Here is a 16639-nt window from a genome sequence, read left to right as displayed (position 1 = left end):
GCGAAAGCATTATAACCTGCGCTTGAAAATGGACAGTGAAAAAAGAGGAACGGTCGAGCAGAGAGGGAAAGAGAGAAAAATACATACTGCTTACTGCTTGTATTTCACAGAACAGTCAGATGAAAATGACTGGAAATGAAATGTTTCAACGGTGGAAAAAAGAGGAAGGTGGAGCAGAGAGAGAGGGAGAGAAAAATACATACTGCTGACTGTTTGTATTTCACAGAACAGTCAGATGGAAATTACTGGAAATTAAATGTTTCAACACTTCAACAGTGAAAAAAAGAGGAAGAGTGGAGCAGAGAGGGAGAGAGAAATAAAAAGAAAGACCCTTGCAGGAGATGCCGCTAAATGTGGCAACATTTACCAAATGTTTTCTTGCACCACGGGACCACCAGGTTAGTCAGTGCTAAAATAAACATGCTAGCTACTAGCTAACGTTACCATGCATCATCATCATCCCATTTTTTCCCATAAATCTTTTATTCAACTTCAGTCCTGATCATAACCATTTTTATTTTTCATTTTTCTTGTAATGTCAGATTAAAAATGAAATACTCACTTTTCTGATAAGAGTTGTTAAGTCTGACATTACAAAAACAAAAAATCCATCAAAATCAGTGTTGTTGCTAATCATTGACACATGATGATTATAACAATTATTAGCCTGTAATAATCCCCCCCAGAAAAGTCCACTTTGCATTTGATATTGAAAATATTTAAATGTTTGTTTTTTTAACAATAATTTGTGATGCCATCACAAACAATGGCATTTAAAGGGTAAACATTTTAAAAGTCCTGCACTGCACCAGCATGCAGGAAATTAAGTCTTTGTAACAAAAATCTTCCTGGTGGGGGACCCCCAGACCCCCTGCTTAAAAAGTGGCCTGAATAATTCCCCCAGTCCGGCCCTAAGGGGTGAAAAATGGTCAAATCTGCCATTTTGAAATCCAAAATGATGTAGGTTAGAGTTATCCTATCCGAAAAATTATCCTATATTTGAATTCCCCACAAGAAACACATATTTTAGACACCCCTCATGTTAAGATTTCTTTAGAATTCATGTTTGCACAAAAGTATGGCCCGCCCTAATATGATGACCACTGGTGGCTTGCCAAGACCATCGATGTGGATACTGATCAACAAGATGTGAAAGTGGAATTTCTGCATCCCCATGGTCCAACAGAAAAGGTTCCGTTTCTGCCCAGTTCAAGACATCATAGTGAAACTAATCGGAAATGCAGAAGGAAACGAAGAGGAGAATTGGGTGAGAAAGTGGAGATCAGGAAGTGGTGTAGATGTTGGGTAGATGAAAACAGGAGAAGGGGTCCTGGTCTCCATTACTGTTTTTGTTGTTGGAAAAAGTGCATTTTGTAATAGTTGGAAACGTGTATGTAAAGTTTGTTGTTATTACAATTGAGTTAACAAAATGTTCAGTATAAGACAAGGAGTTATTAGTTCTTATCATTGTCATTTCCATCTGTTTAAAAAATGCATGTGTTCATTTATCAGAGATGCATGCATTTGTCAACACCGTCAGATGTTTGTTTTTGTTAATTTTGGGGAAAATACTAATTCCTTCTTCAGTTTATGTTGTTTAAGTAATAAAGGAGCATCAGATCTTCACCCTCTTGTCTTATTTACTTAATGATCTTTTTTTTTATCATATCAAAATTAAAAACAAAGTTTGAAAATGCAAAATGTCTAAATCTGGGTTTTCAGAATAGTGTGAAATTACACCTGAGGTTTATATATTATATTTGATTGCATACCAGAGTAACTAAACACTATTACAACATACTTCAGAACTTTAGATTCTTGTTGGACTGGAATAATTAGGATTATATACTTTTGTGTGTCTGACGGAGTTAACACAAATCAAGTTTCAAAGGGAAACATGTGAATTTCTTGAAAATGTTTTTCTATGTAGAGCCTGCACCTTTACATGGTTAAATAGCTCAGACCTTTCTCTACATGAATATACAACTCTAATCAATATAGTGTGCATTCTCAAAATATAATATTAAAAAGTGTTTTGTCCCGATTCTAGAGAATCAGTGATATGTTATGTTGTCTGTTTAAGAAAGAGTGCAATAAATGATTTTAAAGAAATTGTGATTCACATTTTAGCAAGAATCGCCCGAACACACAGTAATGAGTGAACAGAGAGGGTTGTGGCGCACAGAGGGAAGGTACTGTATGTCATCAAGGCAGCATCGGTCGTCCCATTCAACCAATTAGCAAATAGCCTTCTTGAGAACGAATGCTCCATTATTAGATAGTCATTTTTGTTTACGTTTTCAATTAATTTAATTTAATGTGAACTGATCCCAGCCCTGGTACAAATATAACTTTGCTGGCTTGAATAACATGCAGTGAGACCAGATTGAAAGCATGCAAGGTTTATTACCTGTGGTCCAACTGGGGTGTTTGAGGAAGAGGGAATACCTCTCTTCCTGAGGACAGAATCAGATATAGGTCCGATTGTAGAGGTGCATCTCTCTCCCCCCTCCTCTTCTTCACTGGAGAGCTCATCAGATGCACCAAACCCTGATTTTCTTTTATTGGTCTGCAAGAACATAATGTAAGAACATTGGTCTGTAAGAACATAATGATGTATTGTATTGGTCTGTAAGAACATAATGATGTATTGTATTGGTCTGTAAGAACATAATGATGTCTTGTATTGGTCTGTAAGAACATGATGTCCTTTATTGGTCTGTAAGAACATAATGATGTATTGTATTGGTCTGTAAGAACATAATGATGTCTTGTATTGGTCTGTAAGAACATAATGATGTCTTGTATTGGTCTGTAAGAACATAATGATGTCTTGTATTGGTCTGTAAGAACATAATGATGTCTTGTATTGGTCTGTAAGAACATAATGTCTATTTGTAAGACCATAATAATGTCTTGTATTGGTCTGTAAGAACATAATGTCTTGTATTTGTCTGTAACATAATGTCTTGCATTTGTCTGTAAGAGGTTGAACATGTCGTCTTGCATTTGTCTGTAAGAACATGTCTTGTATTTGTCTGTAAGAACATAATGTCTTGTATTTGTCTGCAACATAATGTCTTGTATTTGTCTGTAAGAACATAATATCTTGTATTTGTCTGTAAGAACATAATGCAGAAGCAGATTACAGTACAGCTGAATGTTGTTTAAAGTCCACATGAAGCTAACAGAACAGTGACTTCTTGTAATCTTATACGAATCCTTATAATTTCTCACTGGAAATTGGCCAAATGTTGTTGCTGACCCATCCTGCCCTGGGGGGCTTACATACAGTAATAAATACCCCCATTCATTACATATAGGTTTTTACTAGGGATGTCCGATATCGGCATCAAAATGTGATATCGGAAAATATCGGTATCGGTTTTCTATAACCTATATTTACCCAGGCAAGCAAGTAAGAAAAAATTCTGATTTTATTTATTGTCAAAAGTATGCATAATGTTGTGTTAATTCCACAACAAGAGATATGTAATGTTAATTACCTGAAATTATTACGTTTTTTGGGGGGGGAACCCTGCATATATCGGTATAGGAAATTAAGAGTTGGACAATATCGGTATATCGGTAAAAAAGCCAATATCGAGCATCCCTAGTTTTTACCCCATTGGTCCATTTAATCAATTGCGTCTCTTCATTCCGTTTAATACATAGCACATCAAACCACAGTAGTCAAGCATGCTCTAAATCACATTGTTTCACAAGAGATTTAATTAACGAGCTACAGCATTTTTATAGGACTTTTAGCTCAGGATTACATGTATAATCAGGGTGGGAAATTGACACTGAAATGTAATCTAATTATAATGATTTCCCCCCCTGCCGTTATTACGATCTGCAATTATCGGCCTGCAATTGTGTACTTGTACATTGTTGTTGTCCATTTATCTGCCACCTGTGAGACACATCCACCCATAAGTGCACTGCAACCTTGCCCAGGCCCAACGGGGCCCGGCCCGGCCCGGCGGGTTCGGGCTGGGTAGGGCTTTTTTTTAATAAATAATTCGGGCTCGGCCGGGCCCGGGCACCGCCGCTTTTTATTATTTTTTTTATTGCGTTTTTTTTTCCCCTCATATAACTAGGGTTATATGATAACCTTCGTTTTAAGATTCGCTTTCTCTTTTGCGCCAGAGAAACATTTGGATGTAATTACTGCAGCGCGCAGGGAGAAGAACTCAGGGGACAAGTTCAACTCGATTGGTTGTGTTGGAATATAGCCAGTTGGCGAACGTTTTAATTTGTTCTTGGGATGTATGTAGCCGGTTTTGTTAACGGTGTTCAACGCGTTGCTGACGTCGTGGTGAGTGATATGTTTATTATTTGCTGGGTCGCGACTCGCTACCTGTTTTGTTGCTCTGCTCGAAATCTGATTTCTGTTTTCTGTTTGTTTGTTTGACTGAGTAGGCTATTGTGTGTCGTGTGTGTGTGTGTGTGTGTCAAAGAAGATTCTATAGCCTTCAATACGTTTTGAGGCTGATGTGTGAGTCAGTCTATATAAGCGAGCACTGGGAGAGACGGCATTGCGAAATGCTTCTTCGTTTTGTTTATTTATTACGTTCATATAAAACCGTGTTTCGAATATTTAAAACAAATACAAAAAAAATTATATTTTAATAATAATAATAATAATAATTTTTTTCGGGTTTTCATGCGGGCTAGGGCTTAAAATATTATTTACAGTCGGGCTTATTTTCGGGCAGGGCCTGAAGTTCAAGGGCTCTGGCTTTATTTCAAGGCCCTTGCAGACCACTACCATGTACCCAAAAAATCCACGCCCGCTTGCCTCAACGACTATCGCCCTGTAGCTCTCACCTCCATAGCCATGAAGTGCTTTGAGAAGCTTGTGAAGGGCTACATCTGTTCCGCCATCCCCATCAACCTGGACCCCCTGCCATTTGCATATCGCCCCAACAGGTCCACGGAGGACACCATAGCCCATGTGCTGCACACAGCAGCATCACACCTGGACAAGAGGCAGGGGAACTATGTGAGAATGCTATTCATTGACTACAGCTCAGCATTCAATACCATAGTCCCCTCCAAACTCGTAGCCAAGCTCAGGGACCTGGGCTTGAACTATGACCTCTGCCAGTGGGTCTTGGACTTCCTGACGGGAAGACCCCAGGTGGTGAGAGCAGGCAACTGCACCTCCTCATCCATCACCCTCAACACAGGGGCCCCCCCAGGGCTGTGTTCTGAGCCCCCTCCTCTACTCGCTGTACACACATGACTGTGTGGCACAGCGGAACAACAACACAATCATCAAGTTTGCTGACGACACAGTAGTGGTGGGTCTGATCTCTGCAAACGATGAGAGGGCCTACCTGGAAGAGGTAGAGGATCTGGCGCGGTGGTGTCAGGAGAACTGCCTCTCCCTGAACTTCAGCTAAACAAAATAGATGATTGTGGACTTTAGGAGGACGGGGGCCAGGGACTACAGCCCCCTCAGCATCGACGGGGCACCGGTCGAGAGAGTGAACAGCTTTAAGTACCTCGGAGTCCACATATCCGAGGACTTGACATGGAACACACACATTGACAGTGTAGTGAAAAAGGCACGACAATGCCTCTACTTCCTTAGGGGCCTAAGGAAGTTCAAAGTGAGTCCGAAGATACTCAAGAACTTCTACTCATGCACAATAGAGAGCATCCTGACTGGTAACATCACCTCCTGGTTTGGGAATAGCACCGCACAAGACCGTAGCAGACTACAGAGAATGGCCCGTTCAGCCGAACGCACAATTGGAGGTGGACTTCCCACTCTCCAGGACATTTACAACAAGCGTTGCAGGAGCAAGGCTAAGAGAATAATCAAAGACTCTAGTCACCCAAGCAACTGCCTCTTTGAACTGCTGCGGTCAGGCAAGCGATACCGGAGTCTCATGGCCAGTACAGAGAGACTCAGAAGGAGCTTCTATCCCCAGGCCATCAGGATGCTCAACGACAATGACACTATTTAACAACCCATCATCTACTCACAGCACACACACATCCACTTTAAATAAACACTCACCGTAACGTAACACCCACTCTACTCACTTTAACACACTTTATATTTATTAACAAAGATTTGCACTACAATTCATACCTCATTGCACCTTACGCTAAGTTGTACCTGATCCCATTGCTGCATTGTACCCCACTGTTACTATTTTTTTACTGTATTGTATATATGTACAGGGAACAAAATAAGTACCAGCCAACCGCCAATGGCTGGTAAAAAATCTGCCTGGCTGGTAGTTTTTAAAATCTACCAGCCAAATGGCTGGTAAGTCAAAAAGTTTAGTTTGTTCCCCGAGAGCAGAGCTACACAGCAGTGCGCCTATTTTGCGAGCCGAAATAAGTCTGTGGTTTTTTCTTCTTCTCACAACGGGTCAAATGCATCTAACATGCATTGCATCGTCGCCATTCCTTTATGCCCACATCGCCCGAAATGAATGTTATGTTAGCGTAAGCTAACAAGCTAATCCTGATCAGCGGCAGAGCCATAGAGAACAGCAGACAGTGTGGACTGGGGAAAGGGAAATGGGGGGGGGGGGCACTCTCCCTTTCTCTGTGTGTGTGCGTGCGTTTGGAAAGACGATGAAGTCACTAGTCAGGACTCAGGAGAGGAGTATATTGTAGTAAACTCAGGATTACTGAGGATGCACAGATAATGTTGATATTCAAATATAAAAAGGTTTCGAGAGGAGTGGAAGTTTGAAGACAGACTAGACTACAATATGATGCGGGGGTGGTGAGTTGAAACAGTGTGTGTGTCCCCGACCCCACTTCTATGTTTCAATAAATTATTTGCATTTAAAACTATTAACGCTGACTCATTCCTTCAGTCCACTCAAAATTATGCTAATATTCCTTATGTTGTTTATGATATTAATTGAAAATAGCATATGAGAGTATTATATAGTAATAATAACACATGGCGATATACTAAAAAGCTATTTTTAATTTTTGGCTGGTAAAAAATCTGCCTGGCTGGTAGTTTTTAAAATCTACCAGCCAAATGGCTGGTAAATCAAAAAGTTACGTTTGTTCCCTGTATATGTATATTGATTGACTGAACACTTTGTTTACGTACTATTGACTTTTTCTATTTTATACTTTTTATCTAGCACTCTCAGGAGCTCATACAGAAAAAAGCATTTCATGGAAAAGTATTCTGTATTTTACTATGACAACTATTAAAGAAACTTGAAACTTGGATATCAAACATCCATCATATTGTACTCCACACTGCATTTTGCAGACAGTTTAAACTGTGACTAGTACCCTTCTCTCCTCCGTTCTGTATGGCCTCTGGTTTTCCTCAAGCTTCTGATGCTCCGAATCACCACCGTCTTCCTCCCCTTCTGTCCTCTTCATCCCTCTGCCCTTCCGTGGCCTGTTGGGAGACAGTCAAGAGACCAGAGGCCATAGATTATAGGACTAGTTAAGACAGCAGGAAGCTGTGGAGGAGGATGTGTGAGAGCTTCTGAGATCCAAGGCAACAAGAATGCGAGTCAGGGGTTGGTGTTCATCTACTTTCAATTCCATCGACTCAGGAAATAGATTTTTCCAAATTCAATGAATGTAAGGTTGTAAGGTTGGGGGGGGGCTGAAAAACCTTTGGCGTGAGAAAGTAACATGTTAACAAATAATTACGAATGCTTCGTCATCGCAAATATCTTCTTAGTTACATGTTAACTTATATAGTAATTTAAACTGTGTTATAGATAAAAATCGTATGTAGAGTAATCTTTATTTAAAATGTGTATAATACATCCACAGAGCTTTTAGAAAGGTGCAGAATAAAAGTATTGCTTTCCCCCTGCAAACGAGATTATTGATGAAGGATTTTATCATTAAAAACAATGTGCGGGTCCAAAATGTATGTTGTTTACATGTTGCGTGCATGTATTGACCCACCCTACTTCTCATGTCCCTATGTGGAATGCCATGCTTGAGGAAGACCGGTAAGGTCGAAACGTCGCATCTACTGCCTTTTTTTGTCTATTAAAACACCTTGGAACTACAAGTGAGTTGCGAGCCCCGCTTTGTTCTTATGCATTACTGTTTTTACAGTTTGGCTCAGCACCAACAAACGGAGGATGTGCGTTATTTATTTTTTCCCCATGTGGAATGCACCTGATGTGGATAAATTACATGCTGGTGCTCTAGTGCGACATCTAGTGGCTGAATGTTATCTATAGAACCTTTAAAGTAAACCCCAACCCTGATGGGATCAATCTTTTCATGTGAGATGTAGAGGTTACTCAGTGTGTGTGTGTGTGTGTGTGTGTGTGTGTCAGTGGAGGTTTCTCTATGACAACACGTGAAACACAAATTCACTCATAATTCATAATTATTATTCATTTACATATATATATATACATTTATTTTATTTATATATATATAAAAAATTAATTTTTTTAATTATTATTATTTTATATTTTTTTATTAGAAAAGTTTTCCTCTGTAAAAAAAATTCCAGTGAATTTTTTCTTTTAAAAAAATGGCCAAAATTGACAGCTCTGAGCAGGCCTGCACTGCAGTAATGACTGCAGTAATTATTCGTGAAGAAAACTTCACAGGTGTGACCCAATGTTATATAAATAATAAATAACAGCCAATCGAAATAGGCTATTAATTTCGTCTAAGCACGGTCTGTGCAGTTAAACTCTTGCCTTTGAATGGAGGATTGAATGATTGACAGCCCTTGCCATCCAATACATGGAGGTTGAATATGATTGGCAGCCTTGCAAATCCAATCAGAGATTGCTGCATTGCAAAGTCAAAACGGGTCCATCTGCAGGGTAGGTTTAGCTCTGGCCAATCTCAAGTTTCTCAAGTTTCTTTATTAGTTGTCATACAGAAGTACAGAATACTTTTATACAAAATGTAACAGAAATAAGCATTTTGTATAAAAGTATTCTGTACTTCTGTATGACAACTAATAAAGAAACTTGAGAAACTTGAGATTGGCCAGAGCTAAACCTAATCTCCGACCCTGCAGATGGACCCATTTTGACTGTTTGAAAGAGCAAGGAAGTAGTTTAGTTGTTGTTTAGTAAGCTGTACAGCTATAACAAGTAAAGTCAGGCTAAATTAAACTTTGCGCCAACATTAGGACCGAAGTATAAACCAGCAACTGAGCAACATGAAGAAGTGGATTTATGCATCTGGATCAGAAAAAACATTGTGGATGAAAAAGTAAGTAGGCTAGTGTTTGTAAAAGCTTGTATGCTAACAGTAGCTACCCAGCTTAGCCTACATCACAATGATAATCACCAAGCTAACTTACTGTACACACTGTAGGGCTGGGCAATTAATCAAAACAGAATCGCGATATCGATTCATAGACCTATGCAATCTCATTTCTAAGTTATGACTATTTTTTTTTTATTAATTTTTTTTTTTTTTTTTTATCTGGGTTGAACATGATTTGTGGAACTCCCTCTGGTGTTGTGGTCGTGGTATTCACTGACCTTTGGGAAGTATTTCGACATGCACATGGGTATCTTAGTGGTGTGTATCTTGTAGACCAGGCAAGTTGCTGTACTCTGTCGTCTACTCTAAGCCATCCTAGGTTGTCAAAGTGGGCAGGGGTGAGGTGGGTTTTAGGAGTAAGGTCAAGCAGTAGTCTGACCAGTTTGTTTTGTGATGTTTGTAATCTTGTTTTTAGTGCCTTTGAGGTGCTTTGGTACCATGAGGTGCAAGCATAGTCGTAGTACCCTTGAATGAGTGCTCCTGTTAGAGTCTTCAAGGTATTCTTGTTTACCAGAGAGGAGATCCGGTACAAGAATCTAGTTCGTTGGTTGACTTAGTTTTATTACATTGGATCCCATTTTGTCACAGGAATGATTTGCCTCTATAGGATGGAACCCATGTAGGGAATTTCATCTTTCCTTTTAAGATAAGATAAGATATTCCTTTATTGATCCCCTTGGGGAAATTCAGGCATCATAGCAGCATGGGGGAAGGGGGGGTGTACAGGTAGTGAAAACAACACAAGCTGTGTAAACAAATAGGTCAATATAATTTACTATCTAACTAACTGAAATATATTTTCACAGTGTCACATAAGGTGCAGTATGCATAAGGTAGTGTTATAATTTACTATCTAACTAACTGAAATATACATTATTCATTATTCACAGTATCACAGTATCCACATAAGGTGCAGTATGCCTAAGGTAGTGTAAGTTGTCCTCCTTGGGTTCCTATAAGTCCCAGGTCGATGTCTGGCAGCAGTTGCTGCCCACTGTTGTGGAGCCTGATGGCCACTGGTATGAAGGACTGTCCGAGGCGGTTAGTTGAGTGTCGGGGGGGTATGAGTCTGTGGCTTCCTTGTCACCTTCACCTAATATGTTTTGATCTGGTCAGGTGCGCTGTCACCTAAAATGTTTTGATCTGATCAGGTGCGCTGTCACCTAAAATGTTTTGATCTGGTCAGGTGCGCTGTCACCTAAAATGTTTTGATCTGATCAGGTGCGCTGTCACCTAATATGTTTTGATCTGGTCAGGTGGGCTGTCACCTAATATGATTTCATCTGGTCAGGTGCGCTGTCACCTAATATGATTTCATCTGGTCAGGTGCGCTGTCACCTAATGTTAATATGTTTTCATCTGTGTCCACTGACCACTGACACACAGTGGGGGATGTTTTAAAAATATAATTTAATATATAATATAATATAATAATTTGTGCTTCACCTAAAAATTTGGTCAGCAGCCTCCACTGGTGTGTGTGTGTGTGTGTGTGTGTGTGTGTGAGGAAACAGAAGTAGGCTAGACTAGAGGTCCAACAGTCAGAAGCCCACCTCCTCCTGCGCGCAGGGCTGGTGGTACTGCTGACAGTGGGGCTGCCCGAGGGGCTCCGGCTGGACTCTGTGGACACGACCTGGCAGTGCACGGTTCCCAGCAGCAGCATCAGACACATGGGTCCAAACACTTCGCTGGCACTTGCCCTGGGGGTCTGGAGGTACAGCGCCACCGCAGCCACTGAGGAAGAGACCAGCACACATTATTGTGGACATAAGCATAAGGTGATTACACACTTAGGAGGCCTATTTTAACTGACGTGTAAATTGTCTGTTATCATTTTATTTGGTTGTTTGTTTGGTGTGGGTTTTAATTATTTCCCTTACCTCTATGATGTATGCATCATCTGTGTCCAATAGTCTTATCTGGATAACATTTTTTTCAAGCAGAGCACCAGATACACAAGGAGATGCACTTTGAGGCGAGCTAACCTTGCATGAAGTAGAGCACCAGGATACATGAGGAGATGCACTTTGAGGTGAGCTAACGCTAACCTTGCATGAAGTAGAGCACCAGGATACATGAGGAGATGCACTTTGAGGTGAGCTAACCTTGCATGAAGTAGAGCACCAGGATACACGAGGAGATGCACTTTGAAGTGGGCTAACCTTGCATGAAGTAGAGCACCAGGATACACGAGGAGATGCACTTTGAGGCGAGCTAACCTTGCATGAAGTAGAGCACCAGGATACATGAGGAGATGCACTTTGAGGTGAGCTAACCTTGCATGAAGTAGAGCACCAGGATACACGAGGAGATGCACTTTGAAGTGGGCTAACCTTGCATGAAGTAGAGCACCGGGATACACGAGGAGATGCACTTTGAGGCGAGCTAACCTTGCATGAAGTAGAGCACCAGGATACATGAGGAGATGCACTTTGAGGTGAGCTAACCTTGCATGAAGTAGAGCACCAGGATACACGAGGAGATGCACTTTGAAGTGGGCTAACCTTGCATGAAGTAGAGCACCAGGATACACGAGGAGATGCACTTTGAGGCGAGCTAACCTTGCATGAAGTAGAGCACCAGGATACATGAGGAGATGCACTTTGAGGTGAGCTAACCTTGCATGAAGTAGAGCACCAGGATACATGAGGAGATGCACTTGGAGGTGACCTGGATCCACCAGTGGAAGAAGAAGGGGTACAGCAGCACTCGGACCAGGCCCTTGCGAGTCAGAGCCGTCCACGGACTCTCCGGCTTGGTCTTGCTGAATGTGGATCCTGAGCGAAGAAAAGAGACGTGTCACTGATCAACATGGTACCAAAGCACCTCAATGGCGCTAAAAACAAAATTACAAACATCTCAAAACAAACTGGTCAGACTACTGCTTGACCTTACTCCTAGAACCCACCTCACCCCTGCCCACTTTGACAACCTAGGATGGCTTAGAGTAGACGACAGAGTACAGCAACTTGCAATGGGCCTGGTCTACAAGATACACTACACGACCAAGGTACCCATGTACATGTCAAAATACTTCCCAAAGGTCAGTGAATACCACGATCACAACACCAGAGGGAGCTCCACAAATCATGTTAAACCCAGATTCGGCTCAAACAAGGGACTAAACACGTTTTGCAATTATGCCACATCAATGTGGAACGCCCTACCCAAAGCTGTAAAGGAATGTGAATCACTACCCACTTTCAAAACCACTCTCAAAGAACACCTACGGGAGACTGCAATTCTAAACTGGCCCCTGTAAATGTCCTAACCCAACCCCTTCCAATGTACAGTAATTTACCTAATATGGTTGTCAATATTCCAATGTACAGTTTTGCTTGTTTGTACAGTGTTTCCCCCCCACAACCCCCTCCAATGTACAGTAAATTACCTAGTATGGTTGTCAATATTCCAATGTACAGTCTTGCTTGTACAGTTGTACAGAAAGTGTTTCCCCCCCCAACCCCTCCTACCCACCCCCCCCCCCCACCCAACCTCCTCCAATGTACAGTTTTTAAATCAAATGTATACTCCCTTTTCTAGACTCTTTTTGTATCACAAACAGTACTGTATTTGCAAATCTGGTATGTCATAAATGTATAGATGTAGCAGTACTGTCTATCTGTATGTCATGTATGTCATATATGTCCTGATGAATTAAAAATGGGGGACCCTGATGTAAACAAGACGAAAGTCTTTCCCTGCTCTGCGTCCCCTTAACAATTGTGTGTATTGAGCTGTACTGTATTGTACCCATTCTGCAATCTGTTAATAAAGTTTTCAATCAATCAATCAATCAATAAATAACATTTTAGTAGCATATTCTCATAACAATAATTTCATGCTGCCTAGAACATAGTCAAGCCAAACAGTATTAATACAACACTTTTAACACACATTCGTTTCCAATGTGCTTTAGAAAACAGGAGTCAGGCTGGTCAATAACAAATGAAACCGGCCAGGCTGGTATGACTTGAATGTGTCCTTTATGTAAGCAGAGCTCCTCCAAGCAGCTTAGAATGGACACGATCATAAATAGCCCAACGTTAGCTAGAATACTTGAGGGGTTTTGAATATAAGATATTGAATTTCATACTGATATTTAGCTTGTTAGCTGAGACAGGTGGTTAAGGAGACAACAATAGGTCAACACTACATGGTTGTCATGGAAATGCTTGTTTTATGTAGGTCTGTACTTCTAGTGTATACAGTACATACACACTATGTATTCTTCATCTGTCCAAGCTGTGGGCAGAGGAGAGTCTTCCTGTGAAAGTTCAGGTCAGCTCCAATTATGTAATGAGATTGTGTCGCATGAACACATTTTGTATATATTTTATAGAACCTTTGAAAAATGGCCACATTTGGTGGCATCCTTACTGTTATTCATACTGATGGATACCAGCTGATCCACAAAATAATGCACAGTCAATGGGGACAAGCTTCCGTATGTACAAAATTACTGAAATCCCATTTAGTGTGCACTGTGTAGTAGGTTTCAGTTAGTTTCAATCAGCTCGTACAGACAGGAGTTTGTTCCCACTGACTGACTTTGGATTAGTTTGTGGCTAACTAAACACAGCTGTGAGTGTTTACAAGTTGTGCCCACTGGCACTAACGAATGAAAATTCAGAGACAGTGCCACAGTTCATCGACATCCAAAGATAGTATACATCTTATCTCATGACACTTGGATCAGAAAAGTCAGATTAGCAACTGCCTTGTCTATTTCTTGCCTAAAATGTTTAGGTGAAATAAGAGTTTATGAAACGCTCATGTTTTTCTTTTGATTCGGAGCCCAAATCTGGTCCATCCAATCCGCTGTCAATTCAACATGTCCCACTTCAATACAGAATTAATGGCAATGTGTCAGGAGACTCTGGACGCATTCCAAAAAGGTAAAGAGAGATTTAAAGTAGCGATGGACGGGTATCTTCAATTACTTTCACAGACCCATACCGTTTTGAAAATGTACCCGTTCTGAAACTTTTCAATTTGTCAGAGTAAAAGCAGAGCACCCTCCAGCTAGCTTCATTCAACCATTTATCAATCAATCTGGGGGCTAACATTACCAAACACAACAATTAATTCTTCTTACCCCTTACTAAGTCAACGTCAATGAGGTCTGGCTTGATGTGACCCGTCTTCTTTGGTTTGCTATTGATGCCCTGGATTGAGATGCGTAAGGTAGTTAGTTTTAGTGCTGGAGACAGGTGGGTAATGAATGGCTTCATAATGGATAATTTAATTTGTCTTACATTCAGATCGGTATGCTCCAGCGACTTCTCCCACACTTGTTGATCATAGGCACCAATCTGTTGCAGCAACATTACATTTCACGTTAGACTTGTTTTTCACACCATGTGTATATTTGCATACCATAATCTATCGCAACAGGCTTTACCTTCTCTTGATACCAGGCTATTCTCGCCATTGTCATTCGCTGCTGGAGCCAGTGGACTCAGAGAGTCAGGTCATTTCACAAAGGACACAGAGGAGGATAGGATTGGGAAACAGTCCAGACTTTTGTCGCAAAACAAAGGGGAGAACATCACAGATTGAACCTGAGATAAAAACAACACACACACACACCGCCATTTGAAAACAAGGCACAACAAGACCAGCAAATTGAGACACCCCCAAAATAACAAATGTCTCCATCGAAAAACAATGTTTGCCATCATCGCCATGTCTAACGTTATCGTTATCGTTATCTAGATAATGGCAAAACCACAACGCAGCAAATGTGCAGCCTAGTTAGCAGGATGCCACCATTAATAGTTAACGTAGACGTAGCTATACATTTCCAAATCAGCTCCCGCTTACAGTCTGTACACGTTAGCTCAGTAAACTGCAAACTTACCGCAAACAAATAGCGCGTGTGCAGCTTGATATGGTGGGAAATTGGACGCCCTCTCAAGTAATCATCATCCCACAAACAGGTGACTGGGTGAGGACTGACATGGACTTGTCATCAGTGTCAGTTGATTTGGAAGCGAGTTGTCATCAGAGACTGAACTGTTAGCTCGCTGACGTTAGCTTGGTAACGAATAGGCTATAGCGCGGCATCCCGCACGTCGTTTGCACTTCGACTCACTCTCTCTTGATGCCGATTCTACAGATACATGCATGGATGTTTTGAAGAGTGAAATAATAATTCCCATGAGAAGATAAGTTTATTATTATTTATCGTGCCCGACTAACTTTGCTTCAACATTTGGCTGAGTCCTCCTCCACTTCCCTTTTCCGGGGTTTTGTCAACCTTGGCTTTTGTTTGTTTACACGCTTCCCTGACGTTTTACGTAACGTTTAGCCAATCGGATGCCGGCGTCGTCGGTGAGTGTGTATGTGGGCGCGTCGGTGATCGTGTATGTGGGCGCGTCGGTGAGTGTGTTTGATTGAAAACTTTATTAACAGATTGCAGAATGGGTACAGTAACAGTACAGCTCAAAACATACAATTGTTAAGGCGAGACACTGCAGGTGAATAGTCAAATATACTTTTTTTGTTGATTTTGAGATTTTGTTATATTTTGCTTCCTAAACATGTCTTCTATGAAACTAGTGACAATAAAACGTCAATAACACACATTTAGTTGTTTATTTTACATCATTTTGCCTTATTGCATCCATAAATGTGCACATATTTAATGGGGAAGTGCCTCATTTGCATATATAAACATACATTTCAGAAAACTTGCAATATATTTTTTCTTAGTTTATATGTACATAACAAATTGGGAAAGTTTCATAGTGATATCTATTCAAATATTTTTTGCCTATTAGGGGGTACTACACTGTACTACACTGTTTGTAGCCTGTGTGTAGTTCTGTTCAGTTCAATAACATCATTATTATTATTATTCAGTTATCAGGCATGTGTTTAGGTTGTCTATTACTAATGGTTTGATTAGGTATTGTGTTTGTAAATATCTGTTTAAAAAAAAAGTATGGCATTTTACAATACAGAACTTTGAAGGCGTTTTCCCAAAAATGAGTTTTAAGAGTTTTTCCTCATACTCTGAGCCAGAAATCTCCACTTCAGTAGCACTCACATACACCAAACCTTCCAGTTCTATTCATATCTATGTTCTGAAGGTATTTACAGAAGGGTTTGTTGATATCGCATTCATACCCTGATTTATATCACATTTTATTCCTAAAAACATGGCGAAATATGGAATTTTACCATAAAAATGGACTGAATGGAGTATTTTCTGATTTATGGAGTGATAAAAAGAGATATCCAAAATCCCCTCTGTAATAACCTTTGGCTCTAATATGTCAACAAAATGAAACTATAATTTTGAAAATGGCTTTATCCAATGTTCAGATTTCTGTCCTGGAATTATATGCAAATTAGTGCATATTTA

The 16639-nt window shown here is 40.5% G+C and overlaps 1 protein-coding gene across 2 annotated transcripts in view; it reads right to left on the bottom strand.

The window, feature by feature from the left end:
* The window catches only part of phtf1 (putative homeodomain transcription factor 1), a 34008-nt gene extending 18498 nt beyond the window's left edge, over positions 1 to 15510 (bottom strand). For both annotated transcript variants that reach the window (XM_084316236.1, XM_084316237.1), the window contains exons 1-8: positions 15131 to 15510; positions 14672 to 14831; positions 14526 to 14582; positions 14366 to 14435; positions 11886 to 12044; positions 10821 to 11001; positions 7291 to 7402; positions 2411 to 2569 (exon numbers count right to left, since the gene is read on the bottom strand). In XM_084316236.1, the coding sequence (XP_084172362.1) occupies positions 2411 to 2569; positions 7291 to 7402; positions 10821 to 11001; positions 11886 to 12044; positions 14366 to 14435; positions 14526 to 14582; positions 14672 to 14707 (774 nt within the window). In that variant the 5' untranslated portion in view covers positions 14708 to 14831; positions 15131 to 15510. The remainder of the gene's footprint in view (positions 1 to 2410; positions 2570 to 7290; positions 7403 to 10820; positions 11002 to 11885; positions 12045 to 14365; positions 14436 to 14525; positions 14583 to 14671; positions 14832 to 15130) is intronic.
* Between the last annotated feature and the right edge of the window lie 1129 nt (positions 15511 to 16639).

The sequence above is a fragment of the Notolepis coatsorum genome (assembly GCF_963971535.1).
Source record: "Notolepis coatsorum genome assembly, chromosome: 6".
Lineage (NCBI taxonomy): Eukaryota > Metazoa > Chordata > Actinopteri > Aulopiformes > Paralepididae > Notolepis > Notolepis coatsorum.
Note: the sequence above shows the minus strand (reverse complement) of the source record. Positions and strands in the feature narration are given on the sequence as shown.